General features: G+C 48.8%; 1 protein-coding gene across 1 annotated transcript in view; it reads right to left on the bottom strand.

Annotated features, from left to right (window-relative positions):
• KCNIP1 (potassium voltage-gated channel interacting protein 1) overlaps nt 1–17,112 on the bottom strand; it is a 346,034-nt gene extending 328,922 nt beyond the window's left edge. The window contains exon 1 of the mRNA XM_045501869.1: nt 16,830–17,112. Coding sequence (XP_045357825.1) covers nt 16,830–16,917 — 88 coding nt within the window. The 5' untranslated portion in view covers nt 16,918–17,112. The remainder of the gene's footprint in view (nt 1–16,829) is intronic.
• Between the last annotated feature and the right edge of the window lie 3,762 nt (nt 17,113–20,874).

A 20,874-nucleotide genomic window follows, 5' to 3' on the forward strand; every position in this document is an offset into this window, starting at 1 on the left:
AGGCCCAGGAAGTAAGTAACTCGCTTCAGGTCACTGCTGCCCACTTAGCTTATTTCATAGCAAAGCCTGTACCTTGAAGCACATTATAATGCTCCCTCATGTCCCCCCCCCCCAACTTTTAATTTTAAAAATCTCCAACTATAAAAGAGTTGCAAAATTAGTACTAGGAGCATGTACTTGGTTCACAAATTGTTTTCAATATTTTGCCATGTTTGCATTCCTTCTCTTTGTTTGTCTGTGTGTGTGTGTGTGTGTGTGTGTGTGTGTGTGTGTGTTTCTGAATCATTTGAGAGTAGGTTCAGGGGCAGGGCGTAAAGCACAAGTCTGGTTTGGAAACCATGAGGGGACCAGTCTGGCTGGAGGAGAATGTGCTAGTAGACGGGGAGCTATGATCAAAAGTGGGCTGAGGCCAGGGGCTGTGGGAGCCAGGCCTAGAAGTTCAGGGCGTGCTCCAGCACAGACAGGAAGGCTGTGGTGTAGTGCCAGGGAAGGCACAACTTTCATTGAAGGTCTTGAGAAGAATTAAAAACCTAAAGATGTTTATTCAGCAAATGATTTCTTTATGGTCTGATTAAATATACATGTTTATTGAAGACAACGTAGGTGATACAGATAAGTATCAGGAGGAACTTCAAAAAATAACCCTTAAGTCCAACTAAAACCCATGCCAAGATTTCAGTTTATTTCTTTTCTATTTCCCTTTTCTGTGCACATATCTATTCACAGATTGGAACCTCATTGTACATACAGTTTGGTACCCCCATTTTTTTTTTTTTACCTAATAGAATTTCTGCTTGTTTTTAAGTAGTCCTCAAAATAATTTTTCAAAGATGTAATATTACTCCATCAGGTAGATGAACCAAAATGTTGGTAACCCACTCTTTTTTAAACTGAAGTTTAGATTATCTCCAATTGTTCACTATTAAAATGTAATACCATGATGAACACTCTTGCATGATGGTCTCTGTGCACATGTCTGATGATCTGCTTAGAACGGATTTCTAGATGTAGGGCTCCAGGGTCAAAGAGTTGGGTAGACTATCTCTCTGTCTGGTTTGGAGGGGACAGGAGAGGGAGAAATGGGAAGAAATGCAGTTGGCAGGCAGCTGCAGCTAAGACATGAAGAGGGTTTAGACTTCAGGGACGGTGCTGAGGATGGAAAGAGAATGACAGGAGAAAGAAATGACACTGGAAAGAAAAGATAATAGGATTTAGTTGGCAAGATAACTTCAGGGTGCAAGACTGGGGACATATTGAGGGAAACAGAGAGAAATCAGGAGACAGAGGTCCGCTTTGTTTTTACAAGGGTTGAGTAGAAGCCACAGGAAGAAGGCATTTAAATAGAAGGGTTTATGATCTATCCTCCCTCCCTCCCTCCCTTCCTCTTTCCTTCCTTTCTTCATTCACCCATCTTTTGAGCCCCTACTCTGTACCAGGCCTTGGGGTGAGTGTTGAACATTCTTAAATAACTAAGATATGGCCCCTGTCTCCCATGAGCTCACAGTTCAGCTGGGGAGTCTCCTGCAGGCCTGGAACTTAAGAGACAAGACAGAGCAAGGAAGAGAGATTTGGGAGGCCCTGCTAGAGAAGAAGGCACAAGGTCAAGAGTGCAGGGTCACAGCTAAAGAGACAAGGGCCCTTGCCCTGTCTCAGCCTAAGTCACTGTGTGGACTTGTAGAGCCCATCTGCTGGGTGGCCACACCTCTTCGTCCCTGTGTCCCTAGCTGCGAGCACCCAGACTCTGCCTCAAGGTACCTAAGTCAAGGGTGTTCCTTGCTCTGGCCTCAGTTTTCCCACCTGTACACCAAAGAGGTTGAGGGGTGGAGTGTTAGGAGAGCCTCATGCTGGTCACTTGCCTGAATGGCCTCATCTTCTCTTCACATGCTGGCCACCACCAGGCTCTCGGCAGCTTGCTGAGGAGGACCTCAGAGTCCAAAGTACAAAGCACAGGCACTGGTTAGTGCTGGGGAGCCACATGCCAGCTTCCGTTCTACATCACAGGGCCCAGTGAGACAGGCTGGCAAGCAGTGGCAGGTCCTGTTTAGTTTCCGGCCTTCAGTTCACCACATTTGCTAAATGTCCTGCCAGAGCCCTTGAAGCTTTGAGATTTGGGGCCCAACTTCCTGCCTCCAGGGTGGAGGTGTCCTTAGGGGAGTCTGACCCAGGCCATAAGAGATGAACATTGAACATTCAGGTGTTAGGCTTCTGAAGCATATAGGGCTCGGGTTTCACTGCCGCCCGTCTATCTTTCACCCGGGGGAGAGTGCTCACTCTTGAATGGGCAGGGCCAGGGGAGGGACTGGACTGAATGAGTTTTGAAGACTGGATGTTAAGCAGTCCATTCATTCTCTGAATGGAATGCTGGCCCTCCTGTCCCAACTGCCTAGAGTAAAACTCTGGCGCTGGCTCTCAGATTCTAGATAGGGAATGGGAAGTCAAAGAGAATGTTGGAGAAGTCTCTGACTCTCTTCTGGCCCACATGGGTGATTTCAGTCAACCAACCATTTTCTGAGACCCAAGAGGTTTGACTAGGCAACTGATGAGAGGAGACATAACCTCAGTCCTTATAAACAGCAATAACACATAAAAGCAAAAGCAGGTGATCATTTGTGAGCTCTTTATCCGACACAGCATTGCATGAAACACTTATGTGCATGACCTCAATAAACCTGCAAGACTGATATTATTGTGTCCACTTTCCAGCAGAAAGCAAGACTCAAAGAGGTATGGAACTTCCGAAGGTCAAATGGCTTCCAAAGGTAATAGTTGGCTTTAGAGTCCGATGAACCCCCAAAATCATGTTCCCAGAAAATCCTGGATCCCCAAGGGCTAGAGCACTGGGGCGGCGGGAGCCAGCCCTGTCTGTAGCCTCCAGTGGCCTTTGCGGGTGACTGGTCACTTCACATACCCACAGAGGAGCCTCTTAGCCGAATGGAGCAGAGGGCAGACTGGAAAATAAAAATAGTGCCAGTCCTTTCCCTGTGGCAACACTACCCTCTTTCCGTGGGAAGAATAAATCAAAGATTAGCTAAATGGCCCATAGCTGCAGTGACAGGAAGGGACAGTTTTCAGGATGGGGGTGCTAAGGAGTCACACAAATGGCTCAAACCCTCATGCCCTATTGCAGGATTACTGGTGGGCTTACCAAAGGGTAGGTGTGGATGGACAGACAGACATGGGAAGGTGGAATACAGAACCAGGCTCTTTAACAGGAAGGCAGGGCAGAGCCTCTGGGGAAAAAAAAGATTCGGAGGCTCAGATTCAAGGCCAGTTTTGCTGTCCACTTTCTGGGTGGTTTTCTCCTGGGCTTCTCACCTGCCTTGTCAACCCCTCAGCTTCCACGGAGTTCTGCTATGTGTCAGGCCCTGCCTCAACTGCTGGGAAAGTGGTGATGGCCAGAACAGTCCCTGCCTTCACGTTCCCACTCTTAGTGGGCAAGCCAGACCGGAAGCAGGTGAATCAATGTGTAATGTCATTGCATGAGCAGTGAATGTTATGCGGAAAAACAAGGTGGTGCCAGCGGACAGAAAGTGCCTGATCTGTGTGTGTGTGTGTGTGTGTGTGTGTGTGTGTGTGCTGGTGGGGGAGATGAGAAAGGGGTGCTGCCCAGGAGGGGATGTGCTAGACAGAGCCAGGTGAGCTCCAGTGTCCAGTGGAGGTGACAGGAGCTCTGTGGGTCCAGAGGCTGACAGTGCTGGTGTGACTGGGGTGCAATGCAGGGAGAAAACCAAGCAAAGCCTGTCAGCCCCAGAGAAAAGTCTGAACTTGACCCCAGATGTGTCAAGAAACCACTGGAGGCAGAGTTGTGAGCAAGAGGATAATGGGATCTCTTTTGTATTTTAAAAATATGGGAGTGGATGAATAGCAATGACGAATGGATAAAAGAAATTATGGTATATCCATACATGGAACATTATTCAGCCTGTAAAAGGAATGGAATTCTGATGCTACATGGGTGAACCTTAAAAACATTGTTAAATGAAATAAGACAGACAGAAAAGGACAAATATGCAGTACCTAGAATAGGTTGATTTATACAGAAAGAAAGTGCATGGTGGTTGCCAGCCCTGGGGGAGGGGGAATGCAGAGTTGGTGTTTAATGAGGACACAGTTTCAGTTTGGGATGCTGAAGTTCTGGAGATGGATGGCGATGATGGTTGCACAACAGTGTGAATGTACTTAATGACACTGAATTGTACACCTAAAAATGGCAAAAATGGTAAATGTTATGTTGTGTATATTTACTACAAGAAAAAATATGGGAAAGGGTGCTATGCAGAGAATTGTCTCTGAGCGTAGATTACTTTTTTTTCTAGGGTTGCCATAACACGATACTACAGACTGGGTGACTTCATAGAAATTTTTTTCTCATAGTTCTGGAGGCTGGAAGTCCAAGATCAAAGTCCTGATGGGGTTGAGACCTCTCTGGTGAGAACTCTGTCCTTTGCAGAAAACCACTGTGTTCTTGCTGAGTCCTCAGGTGGCCTTTGCTCTATGTATGCTTTTCTTTCTTTCTTTTTTCTATTTACACACGTATTTAATGAGGATGATTTTCTAATTCAATACATTTTTTAACTTTTTTTTTTAATTTACATGTAAGTTAGTTAGCAGATAGTATAATAATGATTTCAGGAGTAGATTTCAGTGATTCATCCCCTACATATAGCACCCAGTGCTCATCCCAGCAAGTGTCCTCCTTAATGCCCCTTGTCTATTTAGCCCATCCTCCCACCCACAACCCCTCTGGCAACCCCCAGTTTATTCTCTGTATTTAAGAGTCTCTTATGTTTTGTCCCCTCCCTGTTTTTATATTATTTTTGCTTCCCTTCCCTTAAGTTCATCTGTTTTGTATCTTAAATTCCACATATGAGTGAAACCATATGATATTTGTCTTTCTCTGACTGATTTCACTTAACGTAACACCATCTAGTTCCAGCCACGTTGTTGCAAATGGCAAGATTTTATTCTTTTTGGTTGCCAAGTAATACTCCATTGTGTGTGTGTGTGTGTGTGTGTGTGTGTGTGTGTGTACCACTGCTTCTTTATCCATTCGTCAGTCGATGGACATTTGGGCTCTTTTCATACTTGGGCTGTTGTCAATAGCACTGCTATAAAAATTGGGGTGCATGTGCCCCTTCGAAATGGCACACCTGTATCCTTTGGATAAAAACCTAGTAGTGCAATTGTTGGGTTGTAGGGTAGCTCTATTTTAAATTTTTTGAGGAACCTCCATACTGTTTTCCAAAGTGGCTGCACCAGTTTGCATTCCCACCAGCAGTGCAAAAGGGGTCCTCTTTCTCTGCATCCTCGCCAACATCTGTCGTTGTGGGAGTTGTTAGCCGTTCTGACAGCGATATCTCATTGTGGTTTAGATCTGTATTTCCTTGATGGTGAGTGATGTTTAGCATTTTTTCATATGTTTGTTGGCTGTCTGGACGTCTTCTTTGGAAAAATGTCTATTCACATCTTTTGCTCATTTCTTCACTGGATTATTTGTTTTTTGCGTGTTGAGTTTGATAAGTTCTTTATAGATTTTGGATACTAACCCTTTATCTGATATGTCATTTTCAAATATCTTCTCCCATTCCGTCGGCAGCCTTTTAGTTTTGCTGATTGTTCTTTTCACCATGCTAAAGTTTTTATCTTGATGAGGTCCCAATAGTTCATTTTTGCTTTTGTTTCCCTTGCCTCAGATGTGTTGAGTAAGACGTGTTGAGTAAGAAGTTGCTGTGGCCGAGGTCAAAGAGGTTTTTGCCTGCTTTCTCCTCTAGGGTTTTGATGGCTTCCTGCCTTACATTTAAGTCTGTCATCTATTTTGACATTAATTTTGTGTCTGGTGTAAGAAAGTGGTTCAGGTTCATTCTTCTGCATGTTGCTGTCCAGTTTTCCCAACACCATTTGCTAAAGAGACTGTCTTTTTTCCATTGGATATTCTTTCCTGCCTTTTCAAAGGCTAGTTGGCCATATATTTGTGGGTCCATTTCTGGGTTCTCTATTCTGTTCCATTGATCTGTGTGTCTGTTTTTGTGCCAATACCATACTGTCTTGATGATTACAGCTTTGTAATACATCTTGAAGTCTGGAATTGTCTGGAACTTTCTAATACATTTTGAAGTCCGGAATTTTCCTAGTTCTGTACAAATTTTAGGATTGTTTTTTCTAGCTCCGTGAAGAATGCTGGTTTTATTTTGGTAGGGATTGCACTGAATATGTAGACTGGTTTGGGTAATATTGACATTTTAACAATATTTGTTCTTCCAATTCATGAGCATGGAATATTTTCCATTTTTTTGTGTCTTCAATTTGTTTCATGAGCTTTCTATAGTTTTCATTGTACAGGTTCTCACCTCTTTGGTTAGGTTTATTCTTAGGTATTTTATGGGTTTTGGTGTAATTGTAAATGGAATTGATTCCTTGATTTTTCTTTCTGCTGATTCATTATTTGTGTATAGAAATGCAACCAATTTCTGCACATTGATTTTATAACCCTGCAACTTTGCTGTATTCATGGATGAGTTCTAGCAGTTTTTTGGTGGAATCTTTTGGGTTTTCCATATAGAGTATCATGTTGTCTGCTAAGAGTGAAAGTTTGACTTCTTCCTTGCCAATTTGGATTCCTTTTGTTTCTTTGTGTTGTCTGATTGCTAAGCCTAAGACTTCCAATACTATGTTGAATAACAGTGGCAAGAATGGACATCTCTGTGGTGTTCCTGACCTTAGGGGGAAAGGTCTCAGTTTTTCCCCATTCAGGATGATATTAGTGGTGGGTCTTTTGTATGTGGTTTTTATGACCTTGGGGTATGATCCTTCTATCCTTCCTTTCTTGAGGGTTTTTATCAAGAAAAGATGCTGTATTTTGTCAAATGCTTTATCTACATCTACTGAGAGTATCATATGGTTCTTATTCTTTCTTTTATTAATGTGATGTATCACATTGATTGTTTTGCAGATATTGAACCAACCCTGCATCCCAGGTATAAATCCCACTTGTTTGTGGTAAATAATTCTTTCAGTGTATTGTTGGATCCAGTTGGCTAGTATCTTGTTGAGAATTTTTGCATCCATGTTTGTCAGGGAAATTGGTCTGAAGTTCTCCTTTTTAGTGGGGTCTTTGTCTGGTTTGGAATCAAGGTAATGCTGGCCTCGTAGAATGAGTTTGGAAGTTTTCCTTCCATTTCTATATTTTGGAACAGTTTCAAAAGAATAGGTATTAACTCTTCCTTAAATGTTTGGTAGAATTCCCCTGGAAAGCCATCTGGCCCTGGACTCTTGTTTTTTGGGAGAGTTCTGATTACTAATTCAATTTCTTTACTGGTTATGGGTCTGTTCAAATTTTCTATTTCTTCCTCTTTCAGTTTTAGTAGTTTATATGTTTCTAGGAATTTGTCCATTTCTTCTAGATTGCCCAATTTATTGGCATATAATTGCTCAGAATATTCTCTTATTATTGCTTGTATTTCTGCAGTGTTGGTTGTAATCTGTCCTCTTTTATTTTGTGTGTGCCTTTCTTCTTAAAGGACACCAGTCCTATCTGATCAGGACCCCACCCTGTGACCTCATTTAACCTTAATTACCTCTTTTAAGGTGTTACCTCCAAGTACAGTTACATTGGGGATTAGGGCTCCAACAAATAAATTGGGGGAGGTGGCACAGTTCAGTCCACAACAGGGGGTGACAGTGCTGAGAGATTTGACCTAGAGAGTGCTCCGTTAGCACTGCTTGGTCTTCAGTAGCAGTCTTGGCTCTGTGACCTTGGGAAGTGATTCAACCTCTCCCACCCTCTCCTATCCTGGGAACAGTAAGCATAGGTAACTTACAGCTAAGATTGGACTGAAGGTAGGGATCCTCAGAAAGCCCCAGCAAATAAATAGCCCTCAAGGGATTATGGCAATTATTATTTTTTACATGATTCCTGTTGAGTGTGGAATGACAGGCTGCTGTTTCTGGGCTTGCAATGATGCATGGGCAGGGTTAACCAGCACAAGGATGCCAGTGCGTCCTGTGGCCCAGTGTGTCTCCTGTTGTCTCAGGCTCCGAATGACAGCTGGTTCCAAGCTGATGTTTGCAGATAGTGAGAAGCGAGGCTGGGCTTGGCTCTGCCTGCCAAGCAAAGATGTTTGAATGATGCCACCCAAACTGGTCCAGGGTTAATCAAAAGATTACGGAAAGAAAATTAGGGCAGGCTAACCCTGGCCTTCCAGACACAAGCATCAGAATCACATCTCTCTCCCTGACTCCTGCCCAGTTCTCTGCCTCTGCTTCCAACCCACCTCCTTCCAGCAAGAAGTGGAAATTGGCCAGACTGACATTAGAACAGGAAGGCTTGCAGGGTGGTGCTATTTTGTTTTGTTTTGTTTTTTTTCCTTCCTGTGCTTGTAGTGTGAGCTGTCTGTCCAGGTCTCCCATAGTTTCTGTTGTTTGCCTAGGAAAGATGGCCCCCAATGTTGGTTTGCGGTATAGACGGGGGACTAGGGTGTCAGGGGAATTTGTCCAGAATTGTGTTGCTTCAGTCAGAACAGAAGTCTTAACACCTTGATTTCTGAAAGAAATCTTGACCAAACTGGGAAGGCATCAGCTTTGTCTTCATTGCTTTCCTATCCCGGATCTGAGTTTTAGAAATGGAGGGCATGAAATGAGGAGGGCAAAGCCGGAACTTGGAGACAGCCTGACTTCCACTTACAGCTCTGTCCCATGCTGGGTGTGTGACTCAGTGCCTGGCCTTCCCTTTCTGGGGCTCCAAATTTCTCATCTGTAAATGGGCCTAACTGGAGCTCCCGCCTTCACACATTCTGGTGCGTGCACAGTGCTTAGAGCGGTGTCAGGCCCAGAGCAGGAGCCGTGATGGGAATTGTGATTATTGGTATCGAATCTTAAAACTCTAAAACTGGATGGGAACTTCAAAGTCAGAAACTCCCTCATTTTAGAGATGAAGAAACTGAGGCCCAGAGAAGGAAGCCACCTGTTCAGTGAGCAAATGTGAAGATTTGAATTTGAACTCAGGCTTGGCTCCAAAGCTGTTATTCACTGTAGGTCCAAGAACATGGACTGGACATATGGTGGCTTTAACCAGAGAGAACCAGGGTTGGCTTTGTGTTCATGGCCTTCCTGCCCTCACCCCAACAGGAGGCAGGCTTTCTTTTGCTTCCAGACTGGGGATCTGTGAGGAATACAGGGAGGGCAGACACTGGTGGTGGTAAACACCTTCCCTCACATCTTTTCCTGGCCTCCCTTCTATCCAGCTGGTCTGGGGAGCCCGTGTTATCTCATCTCTGCTTCCTTTCCTCTCCCCAACCCTCTGCCCTTCCATGGGGTCCTCAGAGCCTGGGTCCTCCTCCCTGCCTTCCTGGTTGTGGTGCAGATGGACACTGAGGGGACACTGGTCAGCTGTGGTGGACAGGCAGTGTGGGCCTGCTGCCGAGGGGCCAATCTCACAGAGCACATGAGAACTGGGATGGAGGGGAGTCAAAGCCTTGGATTTGGTTTGGATTGCACTGATCCAACATGTCATCAAGGTCATTCTGATTGATCGCATCTGTCACACTCCAGCACAGAGTTCAGAACAGCAAGATGAGACCAGGCTTCCAAAAGGAACTCCAGCTACATGGCCCGATGCTGTTGGGCAGGGAAAGCTTTCAGTCACTGTGTATTCAACATGCATTGGATACTCAAAAAATGGAAGCCAAGCCCAACACATGAGCTTTTGTAGGGCTCATGTCCTCATGGGGCTTGGGTAGGAAACACATAAACCACTAAATGAAAAGGATCATTTCAGCTGTTGACAAGTTTTTGATTATGGAAGTTGTAATCGAGAGTGATGGGGTCAGGGTGAGGGGGTGGCTTTGGAGGAGCAGCACATCTGGAAAAGAGCTGGAAGAGGACCTGATGCGTAGCTTGCTCCTTTCAGCAATGCCTCCTTTCTCCTGGCTACCAGTGCAAGGTCTCATAACACGAGAAGAAGACAGGGCAGAACCTGGCCTCTACCAGGCAGCTGTTATGTGCTAGGTACTGTGTGTGTCACATGCGCCATCTCGTTCAGTCTTCTGGTAGCATCGTGTGCTAGGAATTACTGGCCCCACTTTCCAGAGGAGGACATAGACTCAAAATGGGAAATACCTCGTCCAAGGCTATCCTGTGAGGCAGTGGCAGGATTTGAACCCAGGGCTGGCTGGCTCCAGAGCCATTCTTTGGCTTTCCCTGCATCTTGCTGCCTTCTTTCCTGGCTACATCACATGACCACCTCCACACTTGGGAATCAACAGCTCTCAAGGATTCTGTGCCTGGAAGATTCTGTAACCCTGTGAGGACTGGGGAAGGTGAAGGTCACACTGGCATGGTAAGTGACCTCCAGGTCTCCAAAGACCAGTTAAGACCTGACTTGATCCACTCCACCCTTGTCTTAATATCATAGCCCACAGTGTCCCTCCTCCCTGCCAAAGGGGCCCATTTCTAGCTACTTTTAATTTGGAACAAACTAGCCACTCCCCCGTGGTCCTGAAATTAATAGAATGTCTGTGCAGCAGTGCCAGGATAAGCAGCCCTGAACAAATTATTCCTGCCTACTGTCAGGGTTATCTGGAAGAGAGGCCTGGTGGTCCTAAAGAGGAACAGCCTGGGCTGGCGAGGGGAGGCCCCACCTTCCTCTGTTATGGGACTTAGGGAACCCCAGAGAGCACATGGCCAGCCAAATGGGTGAGGGAGTGATGGGCATGGCGTAGGGGGGCAAGGATGAGAAGACAGGCAGGCTTATTCCCCACACTGGCAGGGGCTGACTGTGACTGAAGGGGCAGGCATGGACCAGAACCCCCAGCAACTGAACTCTCTGCCTATGACAAGGCACAGACATCACTCAGAGGTTCCTGGAAGGAACCCGGGAGTAGAGCTGTCCTAACATGACCCAGTGCTGGCCTGTACTGCCAGGACAGGAGCTAGCTGTGACCTGGGATGGTGGGGACTCTCTCCTGCCCCAGCAAAGGGAAGTGCACACAAGCTGAGCTTCTCATGGGACAGGTGGTATCTTCCTTTTCACAGAGGGTTCTGTAACATCTCACAGGCCCCAAGGTTCCCAGGATCAGGGCCGTTGCTTTCCCAGAGAATTCTAGTAAACGGTGAGTCTCTTAATTCCAGAGTGTCTGGTGCCTAAAACCCTGTGTATTTCCACACTGACATGACCACTCCTCACACTTGCGTGTGACGAGCGTGGTGGAGAGGGTCCCTCATGGACTTGGAGCCCATTCAACATGGGTGTCCTGGCCCCAGTGTAACTGCCTGAGAGGTGACAGTGATGCTGGAAGAGTGTGTATGTAGACGTCTTGCTGACCTTGGCCTGCAGAGTGTTCTCTTCTCCATAAAGCTTATTTCTTAACCCAGGCCACGCCACATTAAGGAATTTGTCACAAGCCTTTGGAAGATGGGTGGCTTCCTTAAAAGGCCCCAGCTGGTATGACAGTCCTTGGCAAAGCCGTCTACAAAATTGGTGGGAAGCTGGGGGCACTCTTTGCCAGTGATAGATCCCCTCTGGGGTGTCTTCTCCAGCTCCGTGGCATGGAGCACCTGGTCTTGGCCCCAGGGGGACTTGGGTTTCAATGCCAACTCTGTCACTTACTTCCAGCTAGGCCATCTGGCTTAATTAAAGGAAATTTCCTTATGTGTTAAAATGGTGATTGCAATACCTACTCCGAGGGTCAGGACTGGGGCAAGAAAAAAGAGGTGCCTAGGGCCCAAAGGTTAAGGAGGGACTCACCCTCAGCTCCCTGCAAGTTCAGGGTCACCATTTGCCCTGCCATCTGCATCATCCTCACTGAATTAGAAAACAACCTTGTGCTGTTGGTACTGTTATCTCCAATTAAAAGTGAGGAACCTTGGCTTAGGGAGGCTGTGTACCTCACCCAAGCTCACACAGCTGGTAGATGACAGAGCTGGGACTCAAGCTGGGCCTGCCTGAAGGCAGAGCCAAGTTCAAGGTTAGTTTCTTGAGGGGAAGAGGCAAGAGGAACAGTATGTCTCTGACAGGTCCAAAGCACAGAGAGAAACAACTGACTGCGTGGGAGAGGGGAGTCGGGGCTCCGGGGCATTGTCCTTGAGATAAATCATACAAGGTCAGCCCTCCCACCCCCTCCCCACCCTGCAGCCGTGCGGGTGGCCTGGACAACTAGAAGCTCTCCTGGATTGGATTCTTCCCTCCTGCTGGCTTTGGCTTCACCATCTGTGCCTGGGGTGACGGATGAGTTCCCAAAGTACAGAAGGAGATGGGCTTTTAAACCTCCCCAACCAGAGTGGAGCCTGACCAACTTCTGTTCCCACCCGTGGCTTAACTAGGCATTCAAGCCGGGTGTCTGCTCAAAGAGCAGGGGAGAGCCCGGCTCTGGGAGTCATGCTATTAACATCTAATCTAATAAGCTAATCGGGTGTGGGAAATGTCTCAAAGGTCGGTCTTAGCACAATCACTAGGTGGGGCCTTAGGAAAGCAAGTTCTGGAGAGGGGAATCGAATGTTCTAGAGAGGCCACTCTGAGAGTCTGTGCCAGCGCTGAAGAAACAAGCAGTTAGTGAGATGGAGTCCCTGCCCTGAGGCGCTCACAGTCCTGAGTATCAGCTAATAACTGCAGTCACATCAACAAACATTTCCTGAGTGCTTAATATGCAGACAGCTTTATATACACAATCTTGTTTAATCCTATAAGGGGGACATTGTGATTCCATTTTATAGATTAGGTAGCTGAGGCCAGAGAGGTAAAGGACCCTGCAGGAGACTTCCTTGCCAGTGTGCAGGGGGACCCAAGGATGTCCCAGTCTGGCAACCAATTGTCCTTTCCTCTGCATAATTGGTTTACAAACTTTTTTTTTTTTTTAATTTTTTTTTCAACGTTTATTTATTTTTTTGGGACAGAGAGAGACAGAGCATGAACGGGGGAGGGGCAGAGAGAGAGGGAGACACAGAATCAGAAACAGGCTCCAGGCTCTGAGCCATCAGCCCAGAGCCTGTCGCGGGGCTTGAACTCACGGACCGCGAGATCGTGACCTGGCTGAAGTCGGACGCTTAACCGACTGCGCCACCCAGGCGCCCCACAAACTTTTTTTTTTAAAGCAAGAGAAACTCGTTCTTTAAATTTCAAAGAAATTCAGTATGTGAAACAAATCAAAGTAGAGCTGAAGGGGCAGGGATGGGTGTGCCATATCGTCCCCTGCACAGCCTCCCCTCGTGGGGACAATTAAATGCCCTTCCTGAGATACCGAGAAAGCTCAGGCATGGTTCTGAATGATTTGTCTGGCTGGAGGCTCACCTTCTGGCCACAGATTCAGGTCCTGCAGCTGGACAGAGTACAGAGAGCCTTTACTGAGCGCCTCTGGGACAGGAGCTTGAACGGTGAATTCTAGAAAGCTCCCACTCTGGGACTCTCAACCAGTGTCTGTGCCCTGAGTTGCTGCTTCGTCCGTTTAATGCTATTGGTGAAGCGGTCACTGCGGGCCAGGCACATGACAAGTAGCTCTGGGCACCGGGTCCTCTGTGATCCCTGCCCTCAGGGGGCTGAAGTCCAGCAGGGAAGACAGCCTTTAGCAAACATGTTTTTAAAAGGAACGGGGATCGCAGATTGTGATCAGAGCTATAAAGGAAAAGCTCAAGGTCAAGGAAATGTGTGAGCAAGAGGACCTGATCAGTTCATCTCTGAAAAGGGCACCTGTGAAAAGTCTGGGCCACCTTTAGCTTAGACCAGTGGGAAAGGGGTGCTAAAATCAGGGGCAGGTGGCTGTGGTCCAGGAATGGAAGGACGGGGAGGGGTGGTCATGGGCTCTCCCTGTTCTCCAGGTATTTCCAAGGCAGGTAAGAAATAACGAGTTGCCCCCACGACCAGCAGCAGGTACCTGGTCCTATCAAATCTTTACATTCCTCAGTTCTTCTTCTTCTTTTTTTTAATGTTTATCTATTTATTTCGAGAGAGAGAGAGAGAGAGAGAGAGAGAGAAGGGGAGGGGCAGACAGAGAAGGAGGAAAAGAATCCCAAGCAGGCTCTGCATGGAGCCCGATGCAGGGCTGGACCTGAGCCGAAATCAAGAGCCGGACACTTAACTGACTGAGCCACGCAGGCACTTCTACATTCCTCAGTTCTGGAAGGGAGAAAGAAAAATCCTCCTAAGCGTTGGATTATTGCGAAGTGAGGGCTCAGTGCAATGAGTAAGGAGTAAGGGAAATCACAAACCCAACAATCATTAAGCTAATGTCATGTGTCCACCTAGGGTCTAATCTAGTCACCCAGGGCTGGCCTATGCATAAGAAAGACCTTTCTTTGCTCCCCCTGCTCCAGTCCTGGCTCTGCTCCCACGGTCATTTATTTAACAAATATTTAGCAAACACCTGGGTTGGGCAGAACAGCAGTTTCCCAGCGCGTGCCTGGCACAGAGCCAGGGCTGTGTAAACAGTCGGTGCTCGCTGCAGACTGCAGAAACACAATCCTGCCCTGGTACCCGCTGGGGGCCGCCTCCCTGAGCCCTGGCTATAGGAAACTCAGTAAGGAGGCGGGTCGGAGAAAGGCCAGGTGGCCACTAGGTCCCCAGTGTGGGTCCCATGGAGCCCTTTCTGTGTCCCACAGATCTTAGTCTCTGGGATTCTGAGGGGAGGGAGGGGGCCATCCTGCCTGGTTTCTCTGCAGAGGCCGGCACTCCATGCCACTCTCTGCTAGTGCCAACCTGCTTCTACCTGCCCAGTTCTGCCCTCCTCGTCTCAGCTGAGGTCTGTGCATTCAGCCTGTGCTCCCACAGCATGCACATTGCTGGATGGAGGATTTGTGTCATCTTCTCTGTGTGTCCAGTGTCCAGCAATTAGCGTGGCACAGGGTAGGTGCTCAGTCAATAAATGTTAAGCGAATGATTGTAGGCAAATATGCAGAAGACAGTATCTTCCTGCTCACTTATTCAAATTCAAATAGCCATCTATCCACTTTCTCTCTCTCTCTCTCCCTCTCCCTCCCACCCCCCACACTTTTGCACGTGCTCTCTCCCTTATTGACTCACTTTCTCACACTGACCCTTATTGCTGTGATCTCTCTCTCCCTCTGGTGCTGCCTGGAGTGCACAGACTCACCTGTGGTCAGCTACATTAAAGGCCCTTTGACCCTGGTCCTGCAGAAGGCATGGCCTGGGTCACCCTCTCCAGACCCATGTCCATCTCAGTCCCTGACGGGCTCCCTCCCGTCTGCCCATTGCAATGCCATCTGCAGAGGGATCCCGTGTCTCGGCTTCCCTGGATCCTTTCGACAGGGCTGGGAGGTAAACAGATGGCAGGTAATGGACTCATTTTGCAGATGAGGAAACTGAGGCTCAGAGAGGCTGCGGCTTGCATGGGGAGTAAAGCCAGAGTTGAGACCTAGGTTTCCTGAGTCCGGGTCAAAGCTCTTTTTGCTAAACCTCTGGGAATCAGAGGCTGCCCCTCATCCCTTGTCCCCTGAGATCCTGGAATCCATGACGCGGGGAGAAAATCCCATTTGTCTGGAAGGATTGAATTTCGGTGAGGACTCTGTGCCATCCTCTAAGCCTGGCTCTCTCCTCCTCACCTCCGTCCATCCTACAGGGGCCCTAGTAAATCTGCCCACAGCCTGACCCTCAGCATTGGGCCGTCGGTCTCCCTGAGGGTCCTGGGGGGCAGCGCCCTCTTTCAGAAGTGTAGTGGGGACAGAGCAGGACAGAGCAGGGGTGAGACAGGCAAACCTCACCACGTCCCTCCCTCCCACACCCCCCTGCCCAGAGCACCTGCCCCAGGTCATCAGAGCTGGCCACAGGCAGCCTTTATCTTCTCTTCTTGTCATTTAAAACAAATCCCAGTCAAGGGTTTGTGTCCCTCCCTCCTTCCCTGAATACCCTCCCTGCTGCTTCCCATGCATCTCCCCCAAAGACTCTTTCCTCCTGAAAGAGGGCATGAATATTTAAAGACTTTTTTTCAGCCAGTGAAACCACGTCATGCTGCTGCTCTCTCTTTAAATGTTATCTCCAGAAAGTTTGCCAGTCTCTCTGAGCGCCTCGTCCTCCCTGGCACAGTGTAATAGGGGGCTCCAGAGATAGGAACGGCCCTGAGAAGTCAGCCTTCCCTCCTCAGCCTCTGGGGCTGACTTGTGTACACACGGTCCCAGGGCCCCTTCACAACTACCCTTTCTGGGCCGCCTAGGGAGTGGAACCTGCCAACCCCCTGCCGCCCCAGTTCTTGGAGAAGTAGAGAAGGCAGACATTGACGTAGGCAGGGTCCGCAGAGGGACAGGGGTCCAGGAAAGCAGAATGATGAACAAAGCCCCAGAAACGCAGGACCCTGGGACTCAGTGAGAAAAAGCTCTTGGCACACCAGACCCAGAGCTGATGGGAATCCGAATCCTGTGTTCACCAGGGCATGGTGGATCCCACTCCTGCTGCCATCTCCTGCTGGCCTCCTCAAACGTCTCTGTTCTGCAGAATTACTCCCAGCCCACCACATCAAATCTCTCCTTTATCAACAAGACACAACGCTCCCTGGATAACTTCTTGAAACTCTAGTCACGCTAAGCAGCTTCCAGTGCTCTGGGAAGGGCTCTGTCCCTCTGCTCGCCTGTAACCAATCAGTCACACACCACCAAATCCATTTCCAAAGTTCCAGGCAATTACGGCCGGCTGAGCTCCCTGGCACGGTGCCTGCCTGCTCAGAGCCGGAGCCCAGGTTGCCAGCGACCCCGAATCCCAGCCACCCATTTCCCCCCACCCTCCTCTGAGACCCCGGCACACCAGAACGGCCACAGTCGCCACACCAAGGCACTTGCCACTTTGGCCAGCCAGACCACATTAAGACACAGACGAGGGTCAAGGCCAGGCTCCCTACCTTTGCTGAGGGTCCCAGTGACGAGCTTAAAGATGGTCTGGGCAAATTTCACGAACCCAAGCTTGCATCTTTTGGAACAGCCGCTCATGGTGGCAGAGGGAAGGTAGGCTCTGCTGTGAGCGCCCAGAAGGGAAGGCACCCACCTTGCGCGATCCTGGAACTTGGAGCCCGCCTAGGCAACCCCTGAGAGCCGGATGTACCCCAGAAGCTCTGGGAACAGAACAGCTGCCTCTGCAGTGAGTCTGGCTTCTGCATCCAGAAAGCCTGCAGGGCACGATGTTTGCTCCCTTCCTCCCTCCCTCCCTCCACCCCCTCCTGCTGTCCACTCAAGTCCTCACCAGGTGAGGACCTCGGGATGCCAGGGCTGGGAGCGGGACACACTGCCAGGGCACAGGGTGCTCCGAAGGCACCAAGGAGGAGTGAGGCTGAGCGGAGCAGGGAGGGAGGAGCTGGAGCTCTCCCAGGCTTTGCTGTCTTTCTTACATGGCAGTGGTAATGTAGCAATTAATACTCGAGTCAGAAGGGAGGGGACAGCTACGCAAAAACACTCCGCTCAGCAGCTCCTGCTTGCTCTCCCGCTCTTTCCTTCCTGGTTAATCTAATAGATCAATTCTCCCTGCCTTGATCGGGATGTGGGTGAACTCCCCACAGAGCCGAAAGCCGCGGCTCGGCACTCAGTGGAAAGTTTACAGGCAGCAGCCGAGCAGCCTGGTTTGCATCATGAAGTCGGGCTGAGCCGGAGCCCCGGCGAGCTGGCCTGTGAGGTTCCTTGGGCACCTGCAGCAGGGGTGGCTGCCTCCGTGACTTGGAAGGCCAATGCCTCGACTGCCTCCGGCTCGAGGCGCACCCCCCCCCTCCGCCCCCGTCTCAAAGTCGGCTGCGTGGCAAGAGTCTGCGCTCTCATTAGGATAGGAGTGCAATTAGGACTTGCCTGGATGATGAGAGTGTTCCTCAGAAATGCCACAGGGGAATTTGATTTGATTACAGTAAAATACTCTTAGAAGTAAAACTGCAAGGTGATATGCAAATATCAAGTCCAGGGTGCAAATACGTTTAATAAAAAGTCTGGTTGCTGTTCAGTCCCACAGACTGTACAGGTCAGAAGGGACCTCGCAGGACGTCTCATCCCCCCCCACCCCCCCCACCCCATCCCCCCACACAGGGCCTGAACCTCTCCCATGACGTTCACCCTTTACTTTCCTTAGTGATTCAAAAGGTCCTCCTGGGCCATCAGCATGGGCACTGTCTGTGCATGGTGGCCACATGAACAGCAGGTATGAAATCTACTTTCAGCTGAACTACGCTATGCCCTGGAAAAGTCTTTCTCTTCCTCTCTTGTCTCCCTGTTATCTGCTTCGCTGGGATGTTGGAGAAGAGCAGACTGCTTAAGGGCCGGAGGATGGACTGACTGCCAGTTGACAAAATGCCAGATAAGTGAACTCATGCTCCCTGTCTGGTTTCTTCCCCATCTCACATGACTCACGTGGAAGTGAATCTTGAAGCAAACCTCAGCCCTTAGTGGGGGGGTCACCATCAAAGCTCAGCTCCAAGACCAGACCCTGAAGACAGCCAATAAGCACAGAGCCCCAAAGTGGCCTGCATGCTCTGACTCACCGGCATGGTAAAAGTCACAGCATGTACAGAGAAAGACATTGTGACAGAAAATATCCCATCATGCTTGATGTCTTAGGGTTTGAAATGGACACACTGTTCACTCTTTGCCTTAAGGCATCAAAGGTGCCAGTTAAAATGCACATAGTATCTGGGAATGTTAATGTCTTTTGTTCACTTATTCACATATCCAATATTAACCAAGCTCCCAGGATGTAGAAAACACCAAGCCAAGCCAACTGGACACACAAGGTCAGTGCCCTCCCAACCTTACGGTGGAGTGGATTCATCATCAGGCACCGGACCTTGTTAAGAATCCATTGGTCTGATGAACTTTCTTCACTTTGCAGAATCTTAGTGGACTGGAGACACAGGGCAGGTAAGTGAAGAGAAGGAGGGGAGCCTGGGTGGCTCAGTCGGTTAAGCATCCCACTTCAGCTCAGGTCATGAACTCAAGGCTTGTGAGTTCGAGCCCCGCGTCGGGCTCTGTGCTCACAGCTCAGAGCCTGGAACCTGCTTCAGAATCTGTGTCTCCCTCTCTCTCTGCCCCTCCCCCACTGTGCTCTCTCTCTGTCCTCTCAAAAATAAATAAAAACGTTTAAAAATTTTTTTAAGAAGGAGGAAGAAAGAACTAGGTCACGGAACACACCTGGTGGGCAAGGAACAGGCAAAGAGCAGCGCTACCTGGCACCAGGGAGGAGGAGAGAGTTTAGAGAAAGATGGAGGGAGGCTGTGGTATCTACCTGGCCATTTGCCGAGGAGAGTGCTACCCTCTGAGCTTTGTAGGACAGAACTCTCAGCTAGACCCTGTTGCTTCTCTCTCCCATCCCACATGAGGCAGGGACACTGAAGCCAGAAGAAACAGTGACTGTGACTTTAGTGGCATTAGCTGTGGCCAGGAATCTGCAGGAGGAGGGACTCTCAGAAGGCTGTAGGCTGCATCTGTTTCTGGATGACAGGAGATGGCCGGCTGTTGGGGTCGGGGTGGGGATTGCATTTGGGCTCCAGCTTCAAAATCTGGAATCCTAGCATTTGAAATGTAGGGGGGAATAAAACAACAGTATTGTTTGTCTGAGGGAGCTGGGAAATCCTGAGAACCAGTATCTCATCCCCCCTCCAGGCAAGACAGGTAATGGTTAAGAGCACCGCCCTTTGCCCCAGGCATTGCAACACCTGCTTGTTCACTCTGCACAAATGCGAGCTGAAGACATACCACCTTGGCCTCTGCTCCAGGCGCTGAGCACACAGTGAGGTAGGAAACAAAGTCCCTGGGCTTACTGGGGTCACATTCCTGAGGCCGAAGGACATTGTGTCTGCATACAGGACTGTGCTGTGAAGGAAACGAGAGCTTATTGAGTGGGTGGAGAGTGACAGGAGTTTCTAGGTTATAGAGTCACTGAGAAAAGTTTTGTCCCGTTAAATGACATTTAAGCAGAGACCCCGAACCAGCCACAAAGCTCTGCGGGGTAATAACTGTTCCAGCTGGAAGAACAGCAAGTCCAAAGGCCAATGACGGGCCTGAGATTCTAGGGTCTGCAATCTAGCGGCGGTTGAGCAAGCAGTAGAGCCTCAGTTATTCCTTCTGGAAAATGGGAATAATAACCCTTATCTCATTTGGAGGCTACGATGAAATCAATGTGCTCAATAGAGTATCTGGCATGGTAAGCCAGTCTGTCAGTGCAGAGGTCATTGTTACTGCTCCTACTGCTGCCACTCTTGTGGTGGTGGTGCCCCCACACCTGCCCCTAGCCCCTAAAACAGCTCCATAGGTATAGATAGGTAAAGCTTTGTGATTACCGAAAATCCTAGAGCCAGGCTCCAATTTTCAGTCTCCCCTCGTAGTAACTCAAGCACTAAGCATTTCAGATTCTCCTCTGATCTCAACAAGGATCAAGCATTTGAACTCTCAGTACGAGAGAAACGACTCAGGCCCAGAGAGGGTCAGCGGCATCCAAACTATCACACGGCAGAACCCCCAGAAACGTGGGCAAGGTGTTTAGTGTGCCAAGAACATTCCCCGCAAAGAAAGGCCAGTTGCATCAGTATTAAGTTCGTGATAGCAGAGTATAGGGAAGAATCGTTCTCTGCCTGAGGAATACCCTCTTCTGCAAATAAGGAACAGAAAAGGCCACATGGTAACGGAGCATTCAGGTGGCAGCAGGGAAATTAGATCATCAGCAGGTTTGTAATTAGTCAGCCTCCCTGTCACAGATGTGCATTAGCGGAAGGAGCTTGGGAAGACAGAGTCATTGCTCTGCCTGATACTGTTTACAGGAATCTTCACACGGCATTTCCAGAGGGAAGGAGGAGAGGCAGATGGGGGCTCCAGATGTCGTCTGTGCCCACAAGAGTGTGCTGACCCCTCTGAGAGCAAGGCTAAGAGGACAGACATGCTGTCCGTTCACCGAGTCTTACATGTGGAGGTAACTACTCT

This window comes from Leopardus geoffroyi, chromosome A1, assembly GCF_018350155.1.
Source record: "Leopardus geoffroyi isolate Oge1 chromosome A1, O.geoffroyi_Oge1_pat1.0, whole genome shotgun sequence".
NCBI classification, from domain to species: domain Eukaryota; kingdom Metazoa; phylum Chordata; class Mammalia; order Carnivora; family Felidae; genus Leopardus; species Leopardus geoffroyi.